This window comes from Lissotriton vulgaris, chromosome 5, assembly GCF_964263255.1.
Source record: "Lissotriton vulgaris chromosome 5, aLisVul1.2, whole genome shotgun sequence".
NCBI lineage: Eukaryota > Metazoa > Chordata > Amphibia > Caudata > Salamandridae > Lissotriton > Lissotriton vulgaris.
In genome coordinates, this window is record NC_141693.1 from 1,035,508,572 (window position 1) to 1,035,531,840 (window position 23,269).

Below are 23,269 nucleotides of genomic sequence, written 5' to 3' on the forward strand. Positions count from 1 at the left end.
AGATCGACTAACGGAGTTTGCTTCTCCCTAAAACAATCTATCGCAGCTCTACAACTAGAGGACGCTTGGAATACAATGTTGGCCTACTATGAATTTAAACAAGTAGTCTACAAAACCATCAAACTACAAGCTCAGGTAATAGACAAAGCCTCCCTGATTTCAAAAACCAACGCCTGGATGGTAATGCCAACATACAAAAAGCTAATACCTCAATCATACCTGACAGAGCATTTCGCAAATCAAAAAAAGCGGAAATTGATCTTATTGAGACTGGGTGTGTATTCATCAAAAGATCTCACTCCAAAATGGAAACGGGCTTGGCCCACAATGGATTGTCGCCTGTGTGGCCAAGGAGAAGGGTCAATATTTCACTTACTATGTATTTGTCATGCATTATTACACATACGGAAAAGCCTTCTACGGCCACTATTGAACAAAGAAGAAATAAGGGCCTGCAGAACTGCTGTAATCAATTGTCTAGGAGGCTCAACAGTAAAACTGGCGTGTAAGGCAATAACGTTTTTGACTATCGCAGCAAAAGAACTGTAAAAGAGGGACTGCCAGTTAGAACTAACTGGGGATACAAGGAGATAAATTGCGATTAAGAATTTGAAGTCCATTTATTACAGCTCCATATACTTCACCCTGGCGAAATAATAGGAAATCAACAACGGTAGTAATCTAAAGTATAAATGGCATGTTTTTATTGTAGACTATTAGTTTACAGCACCAAGCACTTTATCCTGGAATCACTCTATTTGCTCTGGGGTACTAGTCTTCTTTTAGATCACCATTCCACTTCTATCCTTTTAAACTTGTTTTATTGTAAATTTTAATGAGACTCATGTTAACTAATGCATTGATATCAACGTTTTAGTAAATTTGATGAGATGTATGTTAATTAATGCATTGATATAATCGTCCTTGCACATTGTGTATATTGGTGGATGTGCCACCCTTTTACGATTTAAACTAAATCAAATAAAAGTGATTTATCTGACTGGGGCAGCCTACACATTAACACAAATGGGAATATGTCCATATTTTGCTTACACCTCTACACACCTTTGACCAATGCCACTGAGGTCTAAAGGGCTAATTTTATCTACATAAATTGAAAAGCTGGGCTATTAACCTTGATAACCAAACCAGAGATTGCAGGGATTAGATAAACATAGTTTAGACCATCATTGTTCCTTAACACCTGTTAAATCTGTCTTTTCTTTGCCTATCAAACGCTCAACACACCCATGTGCACCTCCCCTACTTTACACCCAAAAACTTCAAACGCCTCCCCAGCAACAAAGCCAAGCTTCTGGTCCATCTCGGTAGACTAACTCCACCTTTATGAATGTAGTTTATTCCTACTGTGACAGAGACCACCTCCATGCTCACAGCAACCCATACAATGCCAATGTAGGTATCTCTCCTGTATGATTGCAACTGCCGTCACCACAGTCAGCGCTTTTGTATCCATACCGAAGAAACTATCATGTGAAGCCTTAGGTTTCCTCAATGCAAACCTGCCTGTGTTGTATTCTAAATTTCAAATTAAATGAATAAATTGAATTTCATCCAAAAAGAAGTAACTTGTTTTGTTCAAGATTGTAATATTTGTTCTTGATGGACTTGTGACTTGAGTTTAGACTGGTAATGTGCATTGAGGGAAGTTGACCACTGTATTTTACCACATTCTCAGATCTGTCCGTCACCAGAGTGGACTAGAAACAAATTTGGTAGAATGAATCTTCAAAGAAGACAATAAATCAGTAGCCAACCTCAACACCAGTCTGTGTCGCCAATCTAAAATGAAGGTATATGTGGATGGACTTGGACACTGAGAAACAATCTTTTAAGGTTCTCAGAGAGTGGAGGAGCGCGACGAAGATGGCTGCGCACTTGTGAGTCTCGAGCCAGTCCAGGCAAAATAATCTTCATAATATGATTTTTAAATATACAAAATAAAAATATACTTTTTATACAACTTTGTTGATCCTCCCCTACTGCTCCTTTTTGACAACTGGCCTGTCTTATCTGTACACTTATATACCTAGACGTCCTAGGATTTTTTCGCATCTCTTGGACACTGAGAAACAATCTTTTAAGGTTCTCAGAGAGTGGAGGAGCGCGACGAAGATGGCTGCGCACTTGTGAGTCTCGAGCCAGTCCAGGCAAAATAATCTTCATAAGTCCAATTCTACCATGATAAAAAGTCCTGAAAACTTACGGCCAAAGGAGAGAATCATCAAGACGTCATTGCGATGAAGCTTTGGAGGCACTGGCAGTTCATACGGCCTCCAGTGACCACAGACTACTCTCACCCCGAGGAGAGGGAGACGGAGGTCAGTGTCCTCAGGCGGCAACAAACACTACGGGAGCCCGGGGCTGCACACGTGTGCTTGGGCTGCATCGCAAGCCACGGAGTGAACAGGGCAGAAGGTGAGTGCACGAAGGCATGAGCGGAGACCTGTGAGGACCCCCCAGCGGTCCATGAGAGGTGAGCAGTAACAGCAGGAAGGCGTGAAATGCAGGATGCCTCCTCTTGCCAGTAAACAGCCCCAGTGATGATCCAGTGTGAAAGGCCCTGAGCGGGAGCGCTAGAGAAGAGCACAGTGAAGCCTGGAGAGACAGCGCGGAGCGGGAGTGCTGCCGTTGATTCCCCCTGGTGCGCGCAGATGGAAGCGGAGGGGCGCGGGCATTAAGGCAGAGAGAACCATTGCAGGTCCTGCACTGTCCCAGGCGGCCGCTGTGTCTGTATAACCGGGGAGACCTTCCGCCATCTTGTGCGCCCGGCTGGCGGCCCTAGGCTTTGCAGTGGGCGCAACTGATCCCAGTCAGTGAGACTTGGGTAATCCTGAGGGTCACTGCCTCTTTGTTGCCCGCAAGTTGCTCCGCAATGGTGAACTTCAGCTGCATGCCTGATGTCTGGATGCCAATGCTGAGCCCGATTTGCATACAGACATAGCCGCCATTTTGAAGCACCAGGCTTAGAGGTACCTGCTGCCCACGATCACGCCTACTGTTGAAGCAATCTTTGCCCTTGTAATCCTAGGAGCCAGCGAGCATTAAGAAAGGCATACAGAGCACTGCAACCCTTTGCTACATTGGTAAGACCTGCTTGTGTTTTTTATACCGACTGCACTCCCGACATTGCACTTGCCCGCAGTGAGAAACACATAATTGGCCGCAGCCCCCTCTGCGAAGCCGCTAGACACTATGGGGCGGACGGATACAAAACAAACGAAAATCCGGTTTGAAGCACGGAAACCGCCCAGAAATGGCGCAACTGAACAAATGGACACAGTGACAGCCGAGCATCAAGAGGAAGACTGGAAGGCCCTGCTCCTCAGCATGAAGCAAAGCCTGACGTCCATTGATGCCAAAATGGACACCATGATCTCCAGGCTTGACTCTGTGGTGCACAAATTGGAACAACATGAAGAGAGACTTAAAGAGGCGGAGACTAGAATTTCAGACCTGGAGGATGGAGCTAACGCTGCCAAGGACCGGGTCTCTCAAATAGACAAGCTTCTGAAAATAATAGCAGACAAAAATGAAGATTTAGAGGCTCGTTCACGCAGGACCAATGTAAAAATACTTGGCCTGGTGGAGTCAACCAACACAGGGCGTATGGAGGACTTCATAGAAAAGCACATCATTGACCCATTTGGGAAAGAAGCTTTCTCTGTGCACCTGACAGTGGAGAGAGCCCACAGATCCCTTGCTGTACGCTCACCCCCGGGAGCACCTCCGAGGCCGGTTATTGTTCGTTTCCTTAATTATCGAGATCCTGACACTATTCTGCGCCTAGCCAGAGAGAAACAACGGGTTCCGTACAAAAATAGCATCCTGGTATTTTTTCCAGACTTTACACAAAATGTGCAAGATGCCAGACGCAAGTACACGGCAGTTAAAAAGAAACTACAGATGCTGGAAATCCCGTATACAATGTTATACTCGGCAAAGTTAAGAATCACACTCCTGGGGAAGCCACACATCTTTCAGCAGGTGGAAGACTTCCTCAGACATCACCTAAGAGCGGCTTCCAGGGAGGAGGAAGCCCGACGACGATCCAGATCTCAATCTCCGCTTTTCAACCCGGAATAAGGACAGACATGAGCCTTTCGTACAGTCAAGCCCGAACACGCCATGCTGCTGCTTACGAGCCTCTACTCTCTAGAAGATAACCGCACAGGACATCATGGACTTAATGGACTCGTCCGGACACTCCCCTCAATCCCACGGAATCTTGCCTGCCGTTGTCAGGTGACAAGTGGGTGGAAAATCTGGGGGTGAGAAGGCACGAAGCGTGCCCCTAGCGCATCTCCAAGAGGGTGAGCCCCTTATGCTATTTTCACTCAGGGTAACATGTTGTGGTTTTTGGTAATGTACCTACACCTTAAGCGTACTGAGGGGGTTGCAGTGCTTGGCAAGTTGGGGTTCTCGGTGTGGGGAGAGGTCAAAGCCCGACCGAATGGTACCAAATGCCCGGTAGAGTTACAAACAACCTAACTCTATCTTGTGAATTACACGAGGGGGGACATGGCAAACATGACTCAATAGGTTCAGGATCTGCATTTATTAACCTGGAATGTCCGTGGATTGAATAATCCAAGAAAAAAAGGCAGATACTAGGGTATTTAGATAGGCATCACATCAGTATTACCTTGCTGCAAGAGACAAACCTACACCCATGGTCCAATCCTCCATATGCCACAAGATGGGCGTCACACTGATGCTTCGCGTCATACTCTGGATATTCACGGGGGGTTGCCATTCTTGTTCGGAGAGGGGTGAGATTCGAACTGAAGGGTTCAGAAGCTGACTCGGAAAGGTCGGTACTGCCTCATTTGGGGCAGGCTAGCAAATAGAGATGTAACGATTCAAAACTATTGATGATCCGCACACTCTACTCTTGCTCTGGGTCATGATACAAACAATAGGGTCCACGTACGTAATCTGGGGAGGGTATTTTAACACAGCAATATGCCCTCAGAAAGATAGGTCGCAGGCCTCCCCTCAGCACTATAACAACAAACAGAGAACGCTAAACGATTTGCTAGACATGTGCTATTTATTAGACTCTTGGGGATACAGACACCCTCGGCACTTCTCGGCGGTACACTCCTCGAGGTCCCGGCTGGACTACTTAATCATTTCTAAGGGTATCGCACACTGGCTGGCCAACGTCGTTGGCACGCACACTCTCTGACCATTCCCCAGTGAAGGGCACTTTACAGATCCCGGTAGACCAGAACCCTTACATTAGCTGGTGCCTGAACCCCTTACATTTGCTGGATTCAGTTTTTAATGAGGAGACCGGACAGGAGATTCAGAGGTTTTTTTAGAAGAACATCACTACAGAGGTCAGTCTCACCACAGTATGGGAAGCGTTCAAGGTCACAATGAGGGGGCTATAAATCTCCAAAGGGTAGGCATTCTACGGGACATAAGAAGGGAATTGAATAAGCTTGAGCGGGACATCAAAACACTAGAGAGGGACCTTGCAAACGATACGGGGGCACATATGACCAAAGCAAGCTCAGAGACAAAATGGCGGAATATGAAAATGCTGCTGACAGAGAGAGCAAATTCAGGGGGAAATACCACAGGGCTAGAATATATATGGAAGGGGACCGCCCGGGCAAGGTTCTAGCGAACGCCGTGTGCCAACCCAAGTTCTCCAATTACATCGCAGAGATCCACGATTCACAGGGTAGGCCACACAGGAATTTGCCTGACCAACTATGGATATTAGTGGAGTTCTATTAGTCCCTATACACCTCTCAGAGAGATCTTCCTGTAGACCTTCCACAGTATTACGAAGACACGGCTTTGGCCTGGTTAGGGGACACACAGAGAAAATTACTGAGTCTAGAACTGGAAATAGACAAGGTAAAAGAGGCAATAATGGGGATGAAATCGGGAAATACACCGGGGTGGGATGGCCTGTCCATCGAATTCTACAAAACTTAAATAACACTCCTGGGCCCAATTTTGAAGGATGTCTTTTATGAAGCACTGGAGGAAGGGTGCCTTACTAGAACCATGAGAGAAGCACAAATAGTGTCTCTGCTCAAACCGGATAAATCTCCTTTTCATTGTGAATCATATCGCCCTCTCTCGTAATTAAACTGTGACACTAAAAGTCTCGCTAAGGTCCTCTCCCATCCACTGAGTCTGCTGATGGAGCGCTTGGTGCTACCAGATCAAGTGGGATTTATTCCGAAACAGAGCCACGGTGCATAACCTGCGAGAGCTCATGGCGGTTTTGCAGGATATAGACCCAAATAGCTCCGCAGTGGCGGTCTTCGTAGACGCTACCAAAGAGTTTGATTCTGTAGAGTGGGACTTCCTTCTCGCCATGTTGAGCTACAGTCTCTACTAAATTGGGTGAAACTCATAAACACGAGCCCGATAGCCACGGTGCTGCTTAATGGTGCTCGTTCTCACAGTTTCAGCATTTCCATTCTATTTGCCTTAGCAGTTGAACCCCTGGCGGCAAAAATACGACAACACCACCAGGAACGGGCACTAGTATATCCCTTCCGCCAGCTACTCATATCCTTAGATGCGGACGATCTGACCCTATATATTAAAAAACCCCAGGACAATTTAAGCCCGGTTCTTCGTGAAATTACCAAATTTGGTGCTGTCTCAGGGATCCAAATAAACTGGGCTAAGTCAGCGATTTTTCAGCTAACAGACAAAACTGTGGCTTACCCCTTGGACTATTCCATAGTATGGAAATCTGAGGACATTAAATACTTAGGCATACACATTTCCCGGGATAAGGAGGTGCTAATGCGCATGAACTATGGAATAGCTATAGAAAAAAATCACTAACAATATACATAGATGGATATGCCTAACTTCGAGTACTACTATTATCACCCCCCCCCCCCCCCCACTCCCTTCATGCCGCACCTAGCTGTAGAGGATGGTTACATGGCCCCGGTTCCTTCCGCTGGATATTTGTTTGTAGAGGTAAAAGAGCAAGGCAAAGACCCATCTACGATGGACTGCACCAGTATCACCTGGCGCAGAATCGCCCACAAATTGCAAGCCCCAATGATCTACTCCCCCAGACTTCCACTACTCCGGAGCCCCCTGCTGCAAGTCACTAGTGAAGGGATATGCAAACGACTGTTGGAAACACTGCACTATTACACATAGGGAGACCTATATGTGGGAGCGACATTCCGATCCAGGGAACAATTCTTCTGGGCACACCCTCCTTCCACCCTGGACTTGTTTATGTACACAAGAATCCGGCAGAGCGTCACAGCCACCACTCCGGCTTTCACTGCAGAACCTCCTATTCTGATCTCTTTACATTCTCTGCTACAGTCAAAAGCCCCCAAGCACGTTACTTCCTTGCTTTAGCGATGCATGCAGGAGACGACCCTTACACAACCACTGCCAGCCAGTTCTGACTGGGACAAGGACTTGGAGACCCCTCTGACAGATGATCTGTGGGAACTTAGCTGCAAGCAGACAGAGGCGGCAATGTCTAGCAGTCGACTATCACTTATCCATTACAAATTTCTACATCGTCTATACCACACCCCTGTCAAACTCCATAGGTTCCACTTGAGGGAAGATGATAGATGTGCTAGATGTGGAGGGGAGGAAGCAGACTTCTTACATCTTGCGTGGCAGTGCCCGCAGGTAAGGGAATATTGGGAACAAGTGTTTACGGGCCTGTCTGAAATGTTGACGATACAGATACAACCATCTACACAGGTAGCTCTGCCGGGCTGTATTCAAGGAATCATCACAACTCCAAAAAAATATCTAGCCATAAGCCTACTCTTGGCGAAGCGACAGGTGGCCTGTCGGTGGGGTAGGGGTCGGCCCACTAAATTTAAAGATTGGTTACAGGATTTATCTACCTGGCAAGGACAATTGCAGTGCTATGCCAAACTTTTACCACTAAAATCGAGACCAAAAGATATTTGGGGCCCACTGACCGCATATCTTCTGGTGCGGGCTACAGAGTTGGACTAGGATGAAACGACAGGGGATGCTGAGGCGCCCACGGAGGCGGTCACAGTTGACACTTCTGCTCAATTCGGGGGGTGAATTCGTTCTCCTCATTTATATGAGGGGGGCAATGATGTGAAGTGGGGATCTCTACATAAAACGACAACATGGTTGGATACCCTTGCATGTGTACAGAGCATATACCCTGGCTGTTGAGGTGGCAATCGCACAGACTTTCCCGAAGACTTTGCCTGAGACACATTCCGTTGTGACGAAAGATGCTAATGTCTGCTCCACATGATACAAGTGTGAGTTTCTGCATACGATGGCAGCTGCTTATCGGGCTTTGAGGGGGGTTGTTGTTCTTGTTTTCGCTTTGGACTCTGGTACTTCTGATAAGCTAAATAGAGATCTATGTAATAATTCAATATGCTCAAATATTACATGCAGGCCATAATGTATAACATGTAATGTACTAAGTTGAATGCAATAAAGGTTTTTGAAATAAAGTTTAAAAAAAAGGTTCTCAGAGAGCACCCAAATTGCTGAGGCAGTCAATGGTATTGTATAGTATCTGACATTTTCAGTTGTGCAAAGTATTAGAGATGTTAATATCCACCAGTATTCAGTTTGATTTGGTCTGAATAGTTATGTTTTCTGAAACTGTACAGTAAAACACATTACTACATTTGGTAATTCCTTTCTAACAGATACTCTATGTTACTGCAGATTATTCACTTGGAAATATTCCAAGGAATCAGTCAAGATTCATACATTATTTTCAGTGGTGGATGGCGACTTTTCAAAGCGGTGAGGCATAAAAGTTAGTGGAGAGTTTGACTTTGACAAAGCAAGTTAACCCAACTGACATAAGGGCGATTTAGAGGGGGCGAGGGGGTATTCTCACCCTGAGAAATGTTTGGAAGAAAAAGTGGCAAATGGTGCATTTTAAAGCGAATTTTCTTTAAGAATTTGTTAAAAAAGCAAGAAGAATCCAGATAATATATAAGATGCACACGGCCACTGACTTACCACCATTAATGTCATTGTTGTAATGGGGAGGCTGAATGTTTCTAATAGGTTTAAGTTTAAAACCTTTCACTTTTAATAAATGGCACTCAATGCAGGGATATAATCCTTCTAATGTACAGAGGTAAAACGCCTCCGCATGTTAAAAAAAGATACTTTTTTATTTTTGTAAAGGTTACATGACATGCGTTGAATGGTTTACATTGTATTGCATTGTATTTTAATTGGCAATTACTCCACTGACGAGGCATTGAAGCACTTTAAGGCTTCACAGAAAATAAACTTGCATGCATAGCATATTGCAGGTTTCATGGGGCATATTTGTTTTAGAGCTATGATGCGTATTTTTTCCAAACATTAAGAGACTTGAGGCAGAACACTGCACAGTGGATTGCTATGATAGTCAGTATATGTGTCCGATCGCAGCTACTTACTCACAAAGCAACATAAACAATCAGTGCATGCTTCCCTAAATAAAAAAATGCCAGTACTATTGCAAAGACCTTGATTATTTACATAAATACAGTGTGTGTTATTAGGTACTTATTCCCTGAATTAACCCTTGAACGTCTCTGAAAACAATCTTATGAATGAAATGAAAAAAACATTTATTAAGTGCGTAGCTACCCTCCGGCATCCCAGCGCTGACGTCAGATGCGGACAGAGAGGGACATATGATTAAGTGGAGTTTTAGAAAAATCAGGTTTTAAGGAGTTTCCGGGAAGGCATCAGGCTGGGCTCCCCCCGTATGAGGGGAGGGAGAGCGGTCCATAATTTAGCAGAATTGTAAGAGAAGGAACGACTGCCACTACAAGCTCTCTTTATTTTTGGTACCATGGCAAGTGAGAGGGTAGCTGAACGGAGGTTTCTGCTTGGGCGGTAGGGGGTGATCATAGATCGACTGATTTTCGGTCCATTCCCCCGGAAGGACTTATGTGTGATACACATAGACATGAATTTGATTCTCTCCCTGATAGACAACCACTGAAGGCTCTTCAGTGCGGGCTTCGCAGATTGCCGGTAAGGGATCTGGAGGATCAGGCAAGCTGCACAGTTTTGAAGGATCTGGAGCTTGGAGATCGTGGCTTTTGGGGCTCCTAAATACAGGGTGTTCCCATAGTCCAGGCGAGATAAAGCAAGAGCCTGGACCATTAACCTTCCTGCCTGGAACGGGAGGAGAGGAAGTATTTTGCGGAACGTCCTCAGTATGCCATAGCACGTGGCCGATAATTTTGGTGCCTGATAATCGAAATTCAGGGAGCGATCCAGTCACACTCCCAAGCTTTTAATCTGGTTCTTTGGTTCCAGAGCAGGGTCAAGACAGTTAGGCCAAAGCAGCTCTGAGTTGAAAATTGGCGAGTTGCAGAGGAGCATGAGTTCCTTCTTAACTCCATTGAGTTTCAGGCAAGAGAGCTCCATTCATTTGGCTACCTCCTCTAGGCAACTGCTTAGGCCGCCGGATGACAATTCGGGGTGGTTCAAGGCCACCCTAGCTGTGTGTTATCGGCTACATGGTTAGAACAGGTACAGGCCAAGGAGTACAAGAATAGGTAGAACATTAGAGACACATTACAGTGACCCAAATGCAGTGGCGTAGCTAGGGGAGGTGGGGGGGGGCAGCTGGAGGTTGAAGTCCTGGGTGGCACGCAGTGGCATTTCACGCTTTCACTTTACCCCTTACTTTCACTAGCACACCACGCTATTGCCTGCATGCATCGGCCATCACAGGGCGGCAAACTGCAGTACCGCCCCGGGTGGCAAACCGCTAGCTATGCTACTGCCCAAATGCAGCACTGAACACACAGACATATATGGTAACAGATATGGTTAAGCTTACTTCCAAGTGTTTATTACTCACAGATCTGGGTTGAATCCATCATCGTTCTTTAGCTCAGCAGTGGTACCCTGAACTGCTCCCAGGATGCTTGTTTCCGGTCCAGAGAAGACCTGGCTTGGCAGTTCGAGCTGTGAGGCAAAGGGTCGAGACAGACCTGCATTTAGCTGGGTCTGAACTGGGGTGGCAAAGTGAGCTAAAGAACGATGATGGATTCAACCCAGATCTGTGACAGGGGGTGAGTGTCTGAAAAGTTTCAGCGCTCCGTCCATCATCTCCTTGTGTTTTCTTTGGTCGCCTTAAGTTGGAAGGGTATGCCCAGAAGTGGGCCTGTTGCTCACTTTATCACTGGATTCAAACTTGCCTGGCTGATGAGTGGTGTTACCCCGAAACTGGTCCCAGGATGCTTGTATCCGGTCCACGGAAGACCTGGTTTGGCAGTTCGGGCTGGACTGTTCCCATGAGGCACAGGGTCAAGACTGATTTGCATATAGCTAGGACCGAACTGGGGCGGCAAAGTGAGCTAAAGAACAATGATGGATTGAACCCAGATCTGTGACTGGGGGTGAGTGTCTGAATAGTTTCAGCGCTCCGTCCATCATCTCCTTGTGTTTTCTTTGGAGTAAGTTGGAGCCATCGTACGCCAACAACTGTACAGCTCGACTTAGAATTAGAGGGGCTGATGAGATTAAATATTTATTGTTGACTTTTGCCAGATAATCGAGATATTGACCCATGCAAGATCAATTATTGCATTGAGGCAGATTCCTTGTTATATCTTTGATACATCTAATCTTGTATGCCTCATTATTAAAGCCAGTGTTTCAAGCATGTTTACACTGTTGTAACATTGTGTGACAGATGGATAAGAACTTGCTCGATTCTTGTCCCAAGATAGTTAATTCAAGAATGGTAACAGATTACACATTGCTCTTTCTGTTGTGTCCATCATTCAAGATATCTTTAGCATTGTTAGTTGATGCCCTTTTTGATGCAATTATCTTCCTGCCTAAGCTTGATCAACTTGCAATTACAGCAAATGCTGTATATATTGTCTGCATTTGCTCTGGAAATTTTGAAAAACCATACCTATTGATAGTGCCAACACACAGGCAATCCCTTTAAGTAATCCAGTAATTAGAGGCAACTGGAAATGTGGACTGAAAAAAGAGCCAAGATACAAAAAATATAAATATCAGGGAGTGATGTAGGATGACAAATTCACATGGGTGAGGTAAAGGTAAGCCAAAGGAAAAGTGACAAAATGTATCATGAATGTACTGGGAAAGTACAATGGCTCATATTGAGTAACCTCTTTCATTGAGGTTTTCAGTAGGAAAATCCTACCAATTATTACTTATGGTGCACTACATTTGGTTGACGCTATTCTATCAATTTCCTTGACTGTAAACTATGGATAAAAGTTTGAGAGTCATATGTTCGACCCCTCAAGAGGCTTCCAGACTGAAACGGAGTATGGCCTCTGATTGGGGACTCTGTGCTTGGCAACATTTGTGTGATATTTTGGCCTCAAAAAATCCTCGGCTCATTCAGAGTTAGCATTTTAAATGAGGAAATCCCAGCCCAAATTACCCGGTCTTTGGTCATATCGAGCATTCTGTATCATTTGACTGGAAAGGTTAAGTCTCAACAAAACATTCCTTGATAAAGACAGAAACATGTAGATGTTCAAGCTTAAAGTCAGAGGGATTACATCAAACATTTCTAGTAAAATTGACCTTTATTAACTTACGTAATAAAACATCCTATTCTACATGTTGTGAGGCAGATAATGAGGTTGGTATGGCAGTATTCTTCCGCCAGGAACAGGATCGGGCAACTCAAACATCTGTTTAGGTTATGCCATATCAAAAATACTTCAGGCTCGTATGAATTCTCATATTCTATACTTAGAATTACAATATATTTAAGGGTCCATAGACAAACTTCAGATTTTTTAAAAATAATTACCAAAAGGGGGAGTTAGATAAAATTCAGGATGCATGGAGGAGAAAGTCCACATTAGAAACAAGTGACTGACTGCAAACATTTATAAAATCTCACTCAGGTGGTGATACTCAAATCTTGCTTTGGGAGAATTCAGAATTTCACCATGCTTTGTCTTCAAAAATCATTTGAAAAACTACAAAGAATGGGGCTTTGCAATGGGCACTCTACAGAGACATTTGACCTATGTTGCCCTAGACTCTGTTCTTGAGGCGAAGGAACTGAGACTGACTGCTGCAAGGGATGAGGACCAATGGAGATGGACATCTGCTAGAACTAGTGAGATATTCTCCGGAAAGGTAATGATAATACTTGTCACTTCGCTGTGATGCCATTTCTTAACAGTATGGGATCACCTATTGCATTATTTGGCTTGCGCTGGAATTGAAGATTGACCGCTAAAGAAATAAAAATGAAGTTTAGCATCTCTTCAGTAAAGGGAGAAAAACTGCAGCAAGGTGATTGTATAAGGACATACATTTTTTTTTTACAAAGCAGTATTGTTTTGTTATAAAGCAGTGATAGACAAATATTGCATAATGAGAAAGATAGAAAAAAAATCAGTTCACATGATATAAAATTTGGAAGAATAATATATTATTTAAAAAATGCAATAAAGAATAATTATAACTTACCCATCATAGGCCCCACTCACTATCCTCTTGTTATCAAAACGTATACATCGTACCAATTCTTCATGACCCTCAAGAACTCGTAAACATGCCCCACACTCTAAATCCCACAACCTTACAGAGAAAGAGAAAAAGAAAAAAACATTTAAGTCTAATTTGGGAATTCTGCTACTTGCATGCATTTTCCCAGCATTTCAAGATTCTATGAATCAAAATAAAATCTCACTGGTTTAGTCAACAATTCAGTAACTTGAACGTAAACTCAGTCAAATAAAAACGAAACTCTTTGATGGTGTATAAAGTATGGTTTATGTTAGTATATGCAAACTAATATCACAGTGATGATCTCTTAACGTTTCCATAGATAAGGGCAGAAAACAGAGACACTGTTTGTTTAAGCGATATCACCCAATTTCTCACCAGAGTAAGATTCCATAAAATATCTCTTCTACTCAACCAAGGAAGGAGGAGTATGTTGGCAAGAAAGAGAACCCATAGAAGGGAGATTGCTTTTAGTAGAGCCTCAATCTCATTCACTCCTCTGAGTAAATTGTTCAGTCCAGAAAAGGAACTAAAGGCGCTTGGTTACAGGGACCTCTTTAACAACGTTTTTCTTATAGCTTCCCCACCTAGCTGCATTTCTAAATTGGAGAAAATTCTTGTTTCAAACCAAAGTAAAATCTAGGTGAAATTCTGGGCACTTAGGGCACACATAGGGAATGGGGTGAGAAGCATTATGGTTGTTAAGGTTATGTGATCTATAAAAATCTAAAACAGAACAACCATGAATTAATTCAGTCAACAGAAGAAATTCTTTTCACTCTTCCTAGTCTGTTGGTGAATGATGTTTTGTCAAGATGTTTTTAACTGCCTATTCGTAAGACTATTTCTGTGGGATTTTGTATTTTCTCACAGAGTGTTCATCATTTGAAACATCCCCTGCTACTTGACAGGGAATCCAGATTTGTTTTTAACGCACACTGTATATCACATGTATAAATATACCCCCAAGTGTGTATTTCAGCACAATTAGAAGCAAAGTGAGGGTCTCAAGTTACATGCACCTTTGCTTTTTGCTTTTCTGAGTACTCTGCCACCTGGGGAAGAGAGTTATACGAAAACATGGCATTTGAATGAAACATCTGCAGTCATTTTTCCCTTTGAATTTTGTAATTGCAAATGTTTACTTGAGATACATGATCCCCCACCCATTCCTTATGTTTGGAAAGATACAACTAGCAGCTGTCTTTACATTTGGATTGAGGGCCCGAAGGATGTCTGAAAACAAGTGTGATAAGAATATCATGAAGGATTAATCAGTTAAGCCTACCCTAACTGTATAAATGGAAAATACCAGAGGCTGGCAAGAGAGTTGCTAACATGGGAGGGATGGGTCTTATTGTTTAGCCTTATGTTACATTTTTATTACAATAATATTGACATAGAAGGTTAGTCGTCTTTCTGATCACTAAACACTTGTGTCATTCATCCATAATGATTAATATTCTCATACCATACTAAACAGTTTCAGCCTTCCAACCCGTACAAGTGTGGTGCCTTTCTCATGAATGAACGTATAACTAAACTGTTCAGTTATAATGTAACATTTTAGAGCAAGTCTCAGGGCACAGGGAGACCTGAGGCATGATGGCTTAGTTGTTTCATAACAATAGGATCTATAGGGGATGGGAAAGTCCAACTAAAAATTAAAACATTGGAACTTTAAATCCTCTAAATGGCGTTAAAATTTAGCTTTAATCCTGTTATAGAAAGGTAACTAGAAGGTTTCAGAATCCCGTCTCTGGTCAACTTTTGCAGGTAGTATGGTAAATGCAACAGGAGCAGTGCGAACCAAAGAGTAGAAAATTAGTGCACCAGATCCCCCTAACTGAATCCAGATTGACAAGGCTTCAGCTAACGGAATGATATAAATTGTCGTAGGACTGATGAAGATTACCCTCTAATTGAAGCACAGCTGCCATTTTAAATCCAATTGTATGCATTGGGAGTTCTGCTACCACAAACTGACCCATTGAGAGGGCACTACTTTGGGTGCAGATTTTCTGCATCACATCATCGGTATATCCATGATGGTGCAGTTCAACCCCATGTGCTTCAAAGAACCTGCCCTTGGGGAAGCCATGATCCCATTCAGCTTTGGCAAGTGGACATAAACAGTTTTGAGCAGCAGAGGAATCCCATACTTTTATTCTTCAAAAATACAGGAGGTCTGACAAGATATTGGAGCACTGAAATCATTGGCTCAGATAATTCATGTCACAGAATCTCATTCAAGCATGAGTATGGAACAAATAGATTTGGAGAGTGCCCTCAGTCTTCTAAAGAAGAGAGAGGTACAAAGTTCCAAGAGATAAGCCACAGAACAAAAGCGAGGAGGGCGCACTAGATGGGCAAGTTAGATGTGTTCCCCTCAGCAAAGCAGGTATGCTAGGAGAATGAATTTGCCATGCTAACAGTCCTGTACGAGGGGTTTGTAGGCTAATGTTAAATATTCAGTTAGCCAGCAATGACTGTTTGCTGTCCTCCACCTTTCAGAATTCAAATTGTCAATTTATGACACACAAAGTTCCTTGATGCACTTTAACTTATAGTTAGTTCAGATATCTATAACTGCTGAATTTCACTAGTTTTGTACAAGAGAAACCCGAGCCATAATACAACGTCCCTGTAACCTTTGTTTTTTTCAGTGAATTTCTAAAATGTTTAAAATGCCATTTCCTAACTATAATGTCTCTGTAACCTTTGTTTTTTTCAGTGAATTTCTACGTTTTTTTAAAGTAGTAATGGTGTTTGCAGAGTGGTGGAGAAACGGGGCCTCCGACCAGATCTCAGGAATCCCACTGAGTAGGACTTACATAAAGTACCAGGAGGGTTCTTGGTGCCCAAGGTCCCTCAGCATCCAAGAGGACTTCATTCCCCAACCAGTAGTATGCCAGGAGATGCATTTGCAGAGTGGTGGAGAAAGGGGGCATGACCTCCAAAGACCTCTCAGCAATCCCGCTGTGTGGGCCTTACTGGAGGGAACAGGAGCACTTGTTGGTCCCCAAGAGGACCCCCCTGGAGCCAAAGGGACTTAATTCCCCAACCATCAGTGCGCCAGGAGGCTGGTTTGCAGAGTGGTTGAGAAAGGGGCATGGCCTCCAGAGACCTCCAAGTAATCACACTGTGTGGGACTTACTGGTAGTAACAGGAGGAGTGGTGCCAGGGTGGCAGGGGTGCCACACGTCTCCCACATTACTTTTCAGTAAATCCCAAGGGAGGTGGAGATCTACGGGACTGCTGCGGTGCCTGTGTGGCTGCCCCGCATCAATTAGAATTTAAGCCCTGGGGAGGTAGCAGCCCCCAGGGCTGCGGGGGGATCCGCATGGCCCACGCATTATTTTCAAGTAAAGCCCTGGGGAGGTGGCGGTCCATGGGGCTGGTGGGTACCTAGAGGGCCCCCTTCATAAAATGATAAGCCCCGGTGGGAGTTGGTGGTCCCCAGGGCAGCAGGGGAGGCCGTACAGGCATCCCCCACAGTTTTTAATAAAGCACTGGGAAGGTGGTGGTCCCCGACAATTTTTTTTAAAGATGCTTTTTGGGCCCTGCAGGGTCCCAGTGCCCCCCACCCCCCACGAGGCCTAGAGGTCAGGTTTTTTCTACCCTGCCACCATATCTCTTAAAAATAAATTGTCAGTTCAACCGAGTCCCAAAATGGCGGCCATCACTTCCTGGTTAAAGTGTTGGCAGCCAATCAAAATTTCAGTAGGGTTTCAGTAGGATTTCAGTAGGATTTTGGGCTCCCAGATATCTATATTTTTTAAACTTGAATATATCTCTGAAACTACTGAATGGATTTACACCAAATCACAATAAGCACTCTTTCTGGACCAACATCTAGTTTAATGCCAAATTTGGTTTAATTCCGTTCAGCGATTCAGGCTGTAGTCGTGTTCAAGAAATGTAAAATTCCCATAGACATAACAAGGGGAAAATGCATTTTGGGATCTCCCTTTTTTCTCTGCTCCCGCTTGACAGATCACCCCAAAACTTTCAACACAGCAGCTGAACCTTATCAAAAATAGAAAATGTCATGAAGATTCGTCAAGCAGCGCCAAAGTTATTGGCAAAACAAAAAAAGCAGTGGTTACATACTTTTCTATATAACATACCAATTCTTAAATAGACCCACAAAAAAAACTTCATACCAAAAGAGCACCTAAATGAAAAAAAAGAAAAGACAAAATCATGAAATATACAAGCAAATTATCCTCTGATTTCTACTACTGTTCTATCAATGGCCCCCAAATCAGTCGACCCCTTGCCCTCCCACTTCTATCTTTACATTTATACAATGCCATCTCCAAATTAAATATATGAAAAAGTCTAGCATACCATGCCTGATAGGTTGGAGGGTCTTTGTCCTTCCACATAAAAGTCATCAATATACAGTAAATAGCTATAACCATAAAGCATAAATAGGTTTGAGACCGCTCTAGCTGTAGGCTTTCGTCACATCCAAATATCAGCATGGGAGGAGTTAAAGAGACAGCCCGCCCCAGATTTTGACATAAAAACAGTCCGATACCGATACCTTCCTTCAATGCATCCAATTTACAACAATCAGAAAACATGTGGACTATATCAGCCGGTCCCTGACCACACCTTGGGCATTTGTTATTATCCCTTTTCCCCCATGCCCAAAGTTTAGCCTGCATAAAATGGAGTCTAAATACAGTTTTAAAGATTTGAGGTTATCCAGATTATTCGCCCACCCACTTTCTACTCTGGCGATATCATCCGGAGTAGCCTCCATCAGTTTTGAATACAAATCCTTAACTCAAAGCTGTTTTTTCGTTAAGTGTTCTAAAAGCGGGATGCAGGCGAGGTTAATAGGTTGTACAACCACCATTTTTGGACTGAATAAGATACTCATGTGTTGCAGCATTACAGCCCAAAAATATTATAGAAGATTAGGAACTGCCAGCCCCCCTCGATGTTGCGGTAAGGTAATTAATTTTAACAATCTCCTAATCTGTTTATACCCCTATATAAACTGAGAAAAAACAACCCATCTGCCTTTTTAAATACCGAATTTGCTGGTTCCAAAGGTATACACCGGAATAGGTAGAACAACTTAGGAAACATCGCCATATTAAATGACATTAGCCCCCTCAATAATGGAAAGATGTAAATTATCTAATCTCTTCAAGTCTCCCTCCATTTTTTTAAAGCGAGGAGCAGAGTTTATTTCCCATGTTGTGCCAACTTCCGCTGTAATAGTTATACCTAAATAGGTGGCTGATTCCATCCTTCGTGGGTCCTGAAATTGCGTGGTCCTAGTACAAACAATTTGTGTTTCGTCGGTATTTAAACTATATCCCGACTGTTTTCCGAATTCTGCAGCCAACCTTTCAATCTTATCTATTGCACCTTGCGGATCGGGGTGACGAACGCGATGTCATCGGCGTAGGCTAACACCTTGGTGTTATAACCCAGGACCTCAATCGGTTTCATTGCACCGTCATTCAACATATTTCTAACTAAGGGGTCTATATATAGCGCAAATAGGATAGGGGAACAGGGGCACCCCTGCCTCGTACCACGAGTGATCTTAATCCTAGCCGACTCCTTCCCCAATAGCTTTATTTTTGTGTGTGCTTCAAAATACATAGCTTGGATGGCGGTTAAAATTCGTTGGCCGAAGCAATTAGATCTTAAATGTTGCCACAAGTATGTCCATTCTACTTGGTCAAATGCTTTTTGCGCATCCAACAATATCAAAGACATCTGTGTACCTGTGGCTTCGGCTATATCAAATAGAGAGATTACCCTTCGGACATGGTCCGTTGTGCTTCTGCCTGGGATGAAGCCATGTTGCCATGGGCTCACTAGGGACCCAATTATCTTAGACAGTCTTAGAGCCAAAATCTTAGAATATATTTTCTCATCGGTGTTGATTAATGATATTGGTCTGTATGAGGTGGAGTCTTCAGGCTTCTTCCCCTTCTTCAAAAAGCTCACTATATTGGTCTCCTGCCAAGATTGTGGAGGGACCCCTTCTGTTGTACCGATAAAAACAAATCAAGCAATAGGAGGGCCAGCTCTGCCTGTAAGACTTTATATATCTCCATCGGGATTCCGTCCGGGCCCGATGCCTTACTCAAGGCCATCGTCCGTAATGCCTCAAGGACCTCATTCAGAGAAATATCTGCTTTCAGCTCCAGCAGCTGAGGGGACACATTCTCTGTTGCTACCCCAATTGTACCTGGTACAGAGTCCCTAGAGCAATACAGATCTTGATAAAAACCCATAAGTAATTTTAATATACCTGGGAGATCTGTAGATATCTAACCTTCCTTCCCTCTTAATTTTAGAATGTTGTTTGCCGCCTCCCTTTGTTTTAGTCATAGTGCCAATTGCTTCCCCATCGTCTCACCATATTCATATTTATCCTGTATCTCCGTTTGAAATGTTTCGGCCACTTTGTTATTATAGATTCCATTAATTTTGGCCTTAGTCCTAATTACTTTTAGCTCAAGGCTAGTTTGTTGGTCTGTCTGTTTTTGTCCCATGGCTATCATATGTTGTTTCTCATAAAGACTCAGCTCCTCTGTAAGTGCATGTATTTTGTCCATCTGTTGTTTCCTATAGAATGCACCAAAGCTTATTATTTCACCCATAAGCCCTGCTTTAAATGTATCCCAAACATTTTCTCTCGATGTGCTGTATCTATTTATATGAAAAAAACAGTTGGGTCCACCCCCTCATATGCTCTATGAACCCTTCTGTAGCTAACAGTTTTTTATCAAACTTCTACTTTGTGAATACCCTTGTGTACGCCGGGACCTCAAAGTTCATTACCAGTGGGTTGTGGTCCGACAGGACCTTAGTGAGTTGTTTAATCTGTGCTCCCTCCAAAAGAGAGACTGAGGCAAAAAAATAATCAAGTCTAACATATTTTCTATGTGAATATGAAAAATAAGTAAAACCTGGATCCCCTATTCTTTTACATGACAACATATCTTCCAGCCGATGGCTGGCCGTGAGTGCCTTTAAAGCTTTAAAGACTTGAGGTTTCCTCCCTGTATACCCTCCCTTACCCAAATCACCAGTATCTAAATGAATATTGAAGTCCCCACAGATAATTAAGGGCGTTGGCCAAGAGGCTAATTAGATCTCCAACTCTGACAACAAATCCGCATCGTCAATATTTGAGCCATATACTGTACAAATAGTAAACTGGTTTGGAATGAGAGCAATGGCCCACCGACCCCGTTTATCCGACTCAACTTGCTTAATGGGTAAAAATGAATGAGAAACGTGTAGAGCCACTCCTCTAATGTTGGTGGACTGAGATGAGCAAATAACTTGGGAAAACCCTGGAATAATGTTGAGCCCTCTTTTCTGCCAGAGGATGTGGGTATCTTCCTGACAGATAATGTCAGCCCCTAGTGCTCGCAACACCTCCCCAGCCCTGCATCTTTTGCCTCTATCGTTCAGCCCACCAATGTTAATTGTGCAAATAGTCAACCTACCCATACTTGCGACTTCCTTGGTTCCTATATTGCCCTTTAAACAACTCCCTTAACCTGCTTCTGGTACTAGTACTACTTCTGGTACATCTCTTTTCCTGCCCCCATACATTGCTTTCCTGGATTTTCTGCGTTTTACCCCCCTGCCCGCACGTCCCGCCCACCCACACCCCTCCTTCCTGCACCCTCCTCCTCTGCACCCTCCTCCCCTGCACACTGCTCCCTCCTCCCTGCTATGTGAGGCAACAGACTTTCCTAGGTCTGTGTGTGATGAGTGGTGATTCACTCCCTTGGGGTGACATGTTGAAAAGATTTGTGCCTTAATAACGCCTATGTGAAGTTTCTGGACCCATATAGTCAGGAAACAGTTTACTGACCAAAAAAACATAAATTAGTCCGATTTCTAGAATATTGCTAGAATATGGCTGCAAAATGGAGAAACCAAAAAAAAAGTCATCACCCCCCAGTGTTTAATAACTCCTTGGCCTTGATTTCTGATGTGAAGAATCAAGTTTGATCTTTCCAGATTACTTTCAGTTTGAGGAGGAAGGCCTCCTCTCCCTTCTGCTGAAACTGGGTGATCATTTGCCGCAGACGCAATCTTCACTCCACCGTAGTGTGACAAAAGTCTGACCTAGTAAAAAACATAAATCTATCTGCCACCCGTTGTGCTTTAGGTCTTGCCTTCTCAAACACATTTTGTCTCAGCAAAAAATTACCAAAATACACCAGAAATGCCCAAGGTTTGGCATTTGGGGGAACTGGCTGTCTGATATTGAAAGGGACTCAGTGTGCCCTTTGTATTTCCTGTGCCCAGTTCCATCCTACCAGCTCTGAGAAGGATTTCTCCAGGAGCTGGACCATAAAGAGGGGTGCATAGGACCCCTCCTTCTCCTCCGGAATACCGAGAAAGCGTAGGTTATTCCTTCTTTGTCAGTTTTTGTCATCCTTGAGTTTCCACTGAATGTCCGTGAGTTGTTCCTCATGCGCTATAACTTGCCCCCTGGAGCCAAATATATCCACTTCCAAAGCCGCCGTCTTTGTTTCTAGCTACGTCATCCGGTCACTTACATCATTACAGGTTTTAAAAAAAATTCTTACTGCGCCCTGAAGTTTCCGAGAAACATTCTGGGAATGTTTGCTTTCCAGCCGGGCATCTTCCCTATGCGCCATTACACACTGTAAATTAGACTCTAGGGTAGGGGAAAGCGCCGGGACCCTACTGCAGCTTCTTCCAAATAAGGCTGGTTGCGAACCCCCACCGATTGATCTGCCATAGAGTAATCCCATCTGAGATCCGTTTGCTTAGGGTTATCTGTTCTCAGTGTTCGGGGGAATGTTTTCCTATTGGAAGTAATCCTTTCCCGGCCTCTAACGTCAGTACCAGATATACTTTCTTCCTCGCTCGATTCTGAGTTGGACCAATGGTCTGAGCCCAGCCCAGACCAGACCAGGTGGCGGTGGGAGAGCGTAAAACTCATTTGCTTCAGAGTCAATGTCCCTCTCTCTCCCTTCCTGCAGTATCCTGCGAGACTTTGGGGGCCCTTTGCGTTCGCTCAGCTTCCCCACTGGTTTTTGTACACTAAGGTGCTGCCCGGGTCCTTCCTCCTGTTGGATCTCTATTTCCCCCGATAAGTCAATATTCTTAGAAACATTAGTTAAGCCCGTCTCTCCCGAGCTCTCCCTCCCATTAATAGCCGGTACCGTAGCGTGAGTTTGTCTCCCTTGCAGAGTCTGTCCCACAATGACCCCCTTGGCCCCATGTGCATATGTCTTTATTGCCTTCGTATCTCCCTGTTCTGGATTCTCCCCAAGACCCAGCGGTGGCTTACCGGTTATGTTCTGCCCATCTCCCTTAACCGGGTCCATAATGACATGCTGTTCCCTTGGCAGGACGGAGGCTGATCCAGCCCCTGCACCCCGGAACAGGTCGATAATTGTAGTGGGCCGAGGCGGCTGGGGCTGCGCGCCCTCGCCCCTCCCCTTCACATCCAGGGGATTCTCCGGCCGCACCCTCTGCCGTCGTCCTTGAATCGTAGGAGCAGATGCCGTTTTTGTTTTAAATCTTTTTATTGAAATTTTGACAAGACAGACATAGGACACAGAAACAGTACGGGCGTGCATGCGGTCGCCCGGCAAGTAACATCCACCCCACCCCTCCCAAAGGGCGGGGCCCATTGGTGCAGTATAGAATGAGTGCTAGGGAAGCCCAGGGGGCGAAGCAAAGCTCTGATCCGGTCCCATGA

At 44.2% G+C, this 23,269-nt stretch overlaps 1 protein-coding gene across 2 annotated transcripts in view; it reads right to left on the reverse strand.

The window, feature by feature from the left end:
• The window catches only part of BTRC (beta-transducin repeat containing E3 ubiquitin protein ligase), a 1,268,207-nt gene that overhangs the window by 157,612 nt on the left and 1,087,326 nt on the right, over positions 1-23,269 (reverse strand). For both annotated transcript variants that reach the window (XM_086922668.1, XM_086922669.1), the window contains one exon: positions 13,492-13,602. In XM_086922668.1, the coding sequence (XP_086778794.1) occupies positions 13,492-13,602 (111 nt within the window). The remainder of the gene's footprint in view (positions 1-13,491; positions 13,603-23,269) is intronic.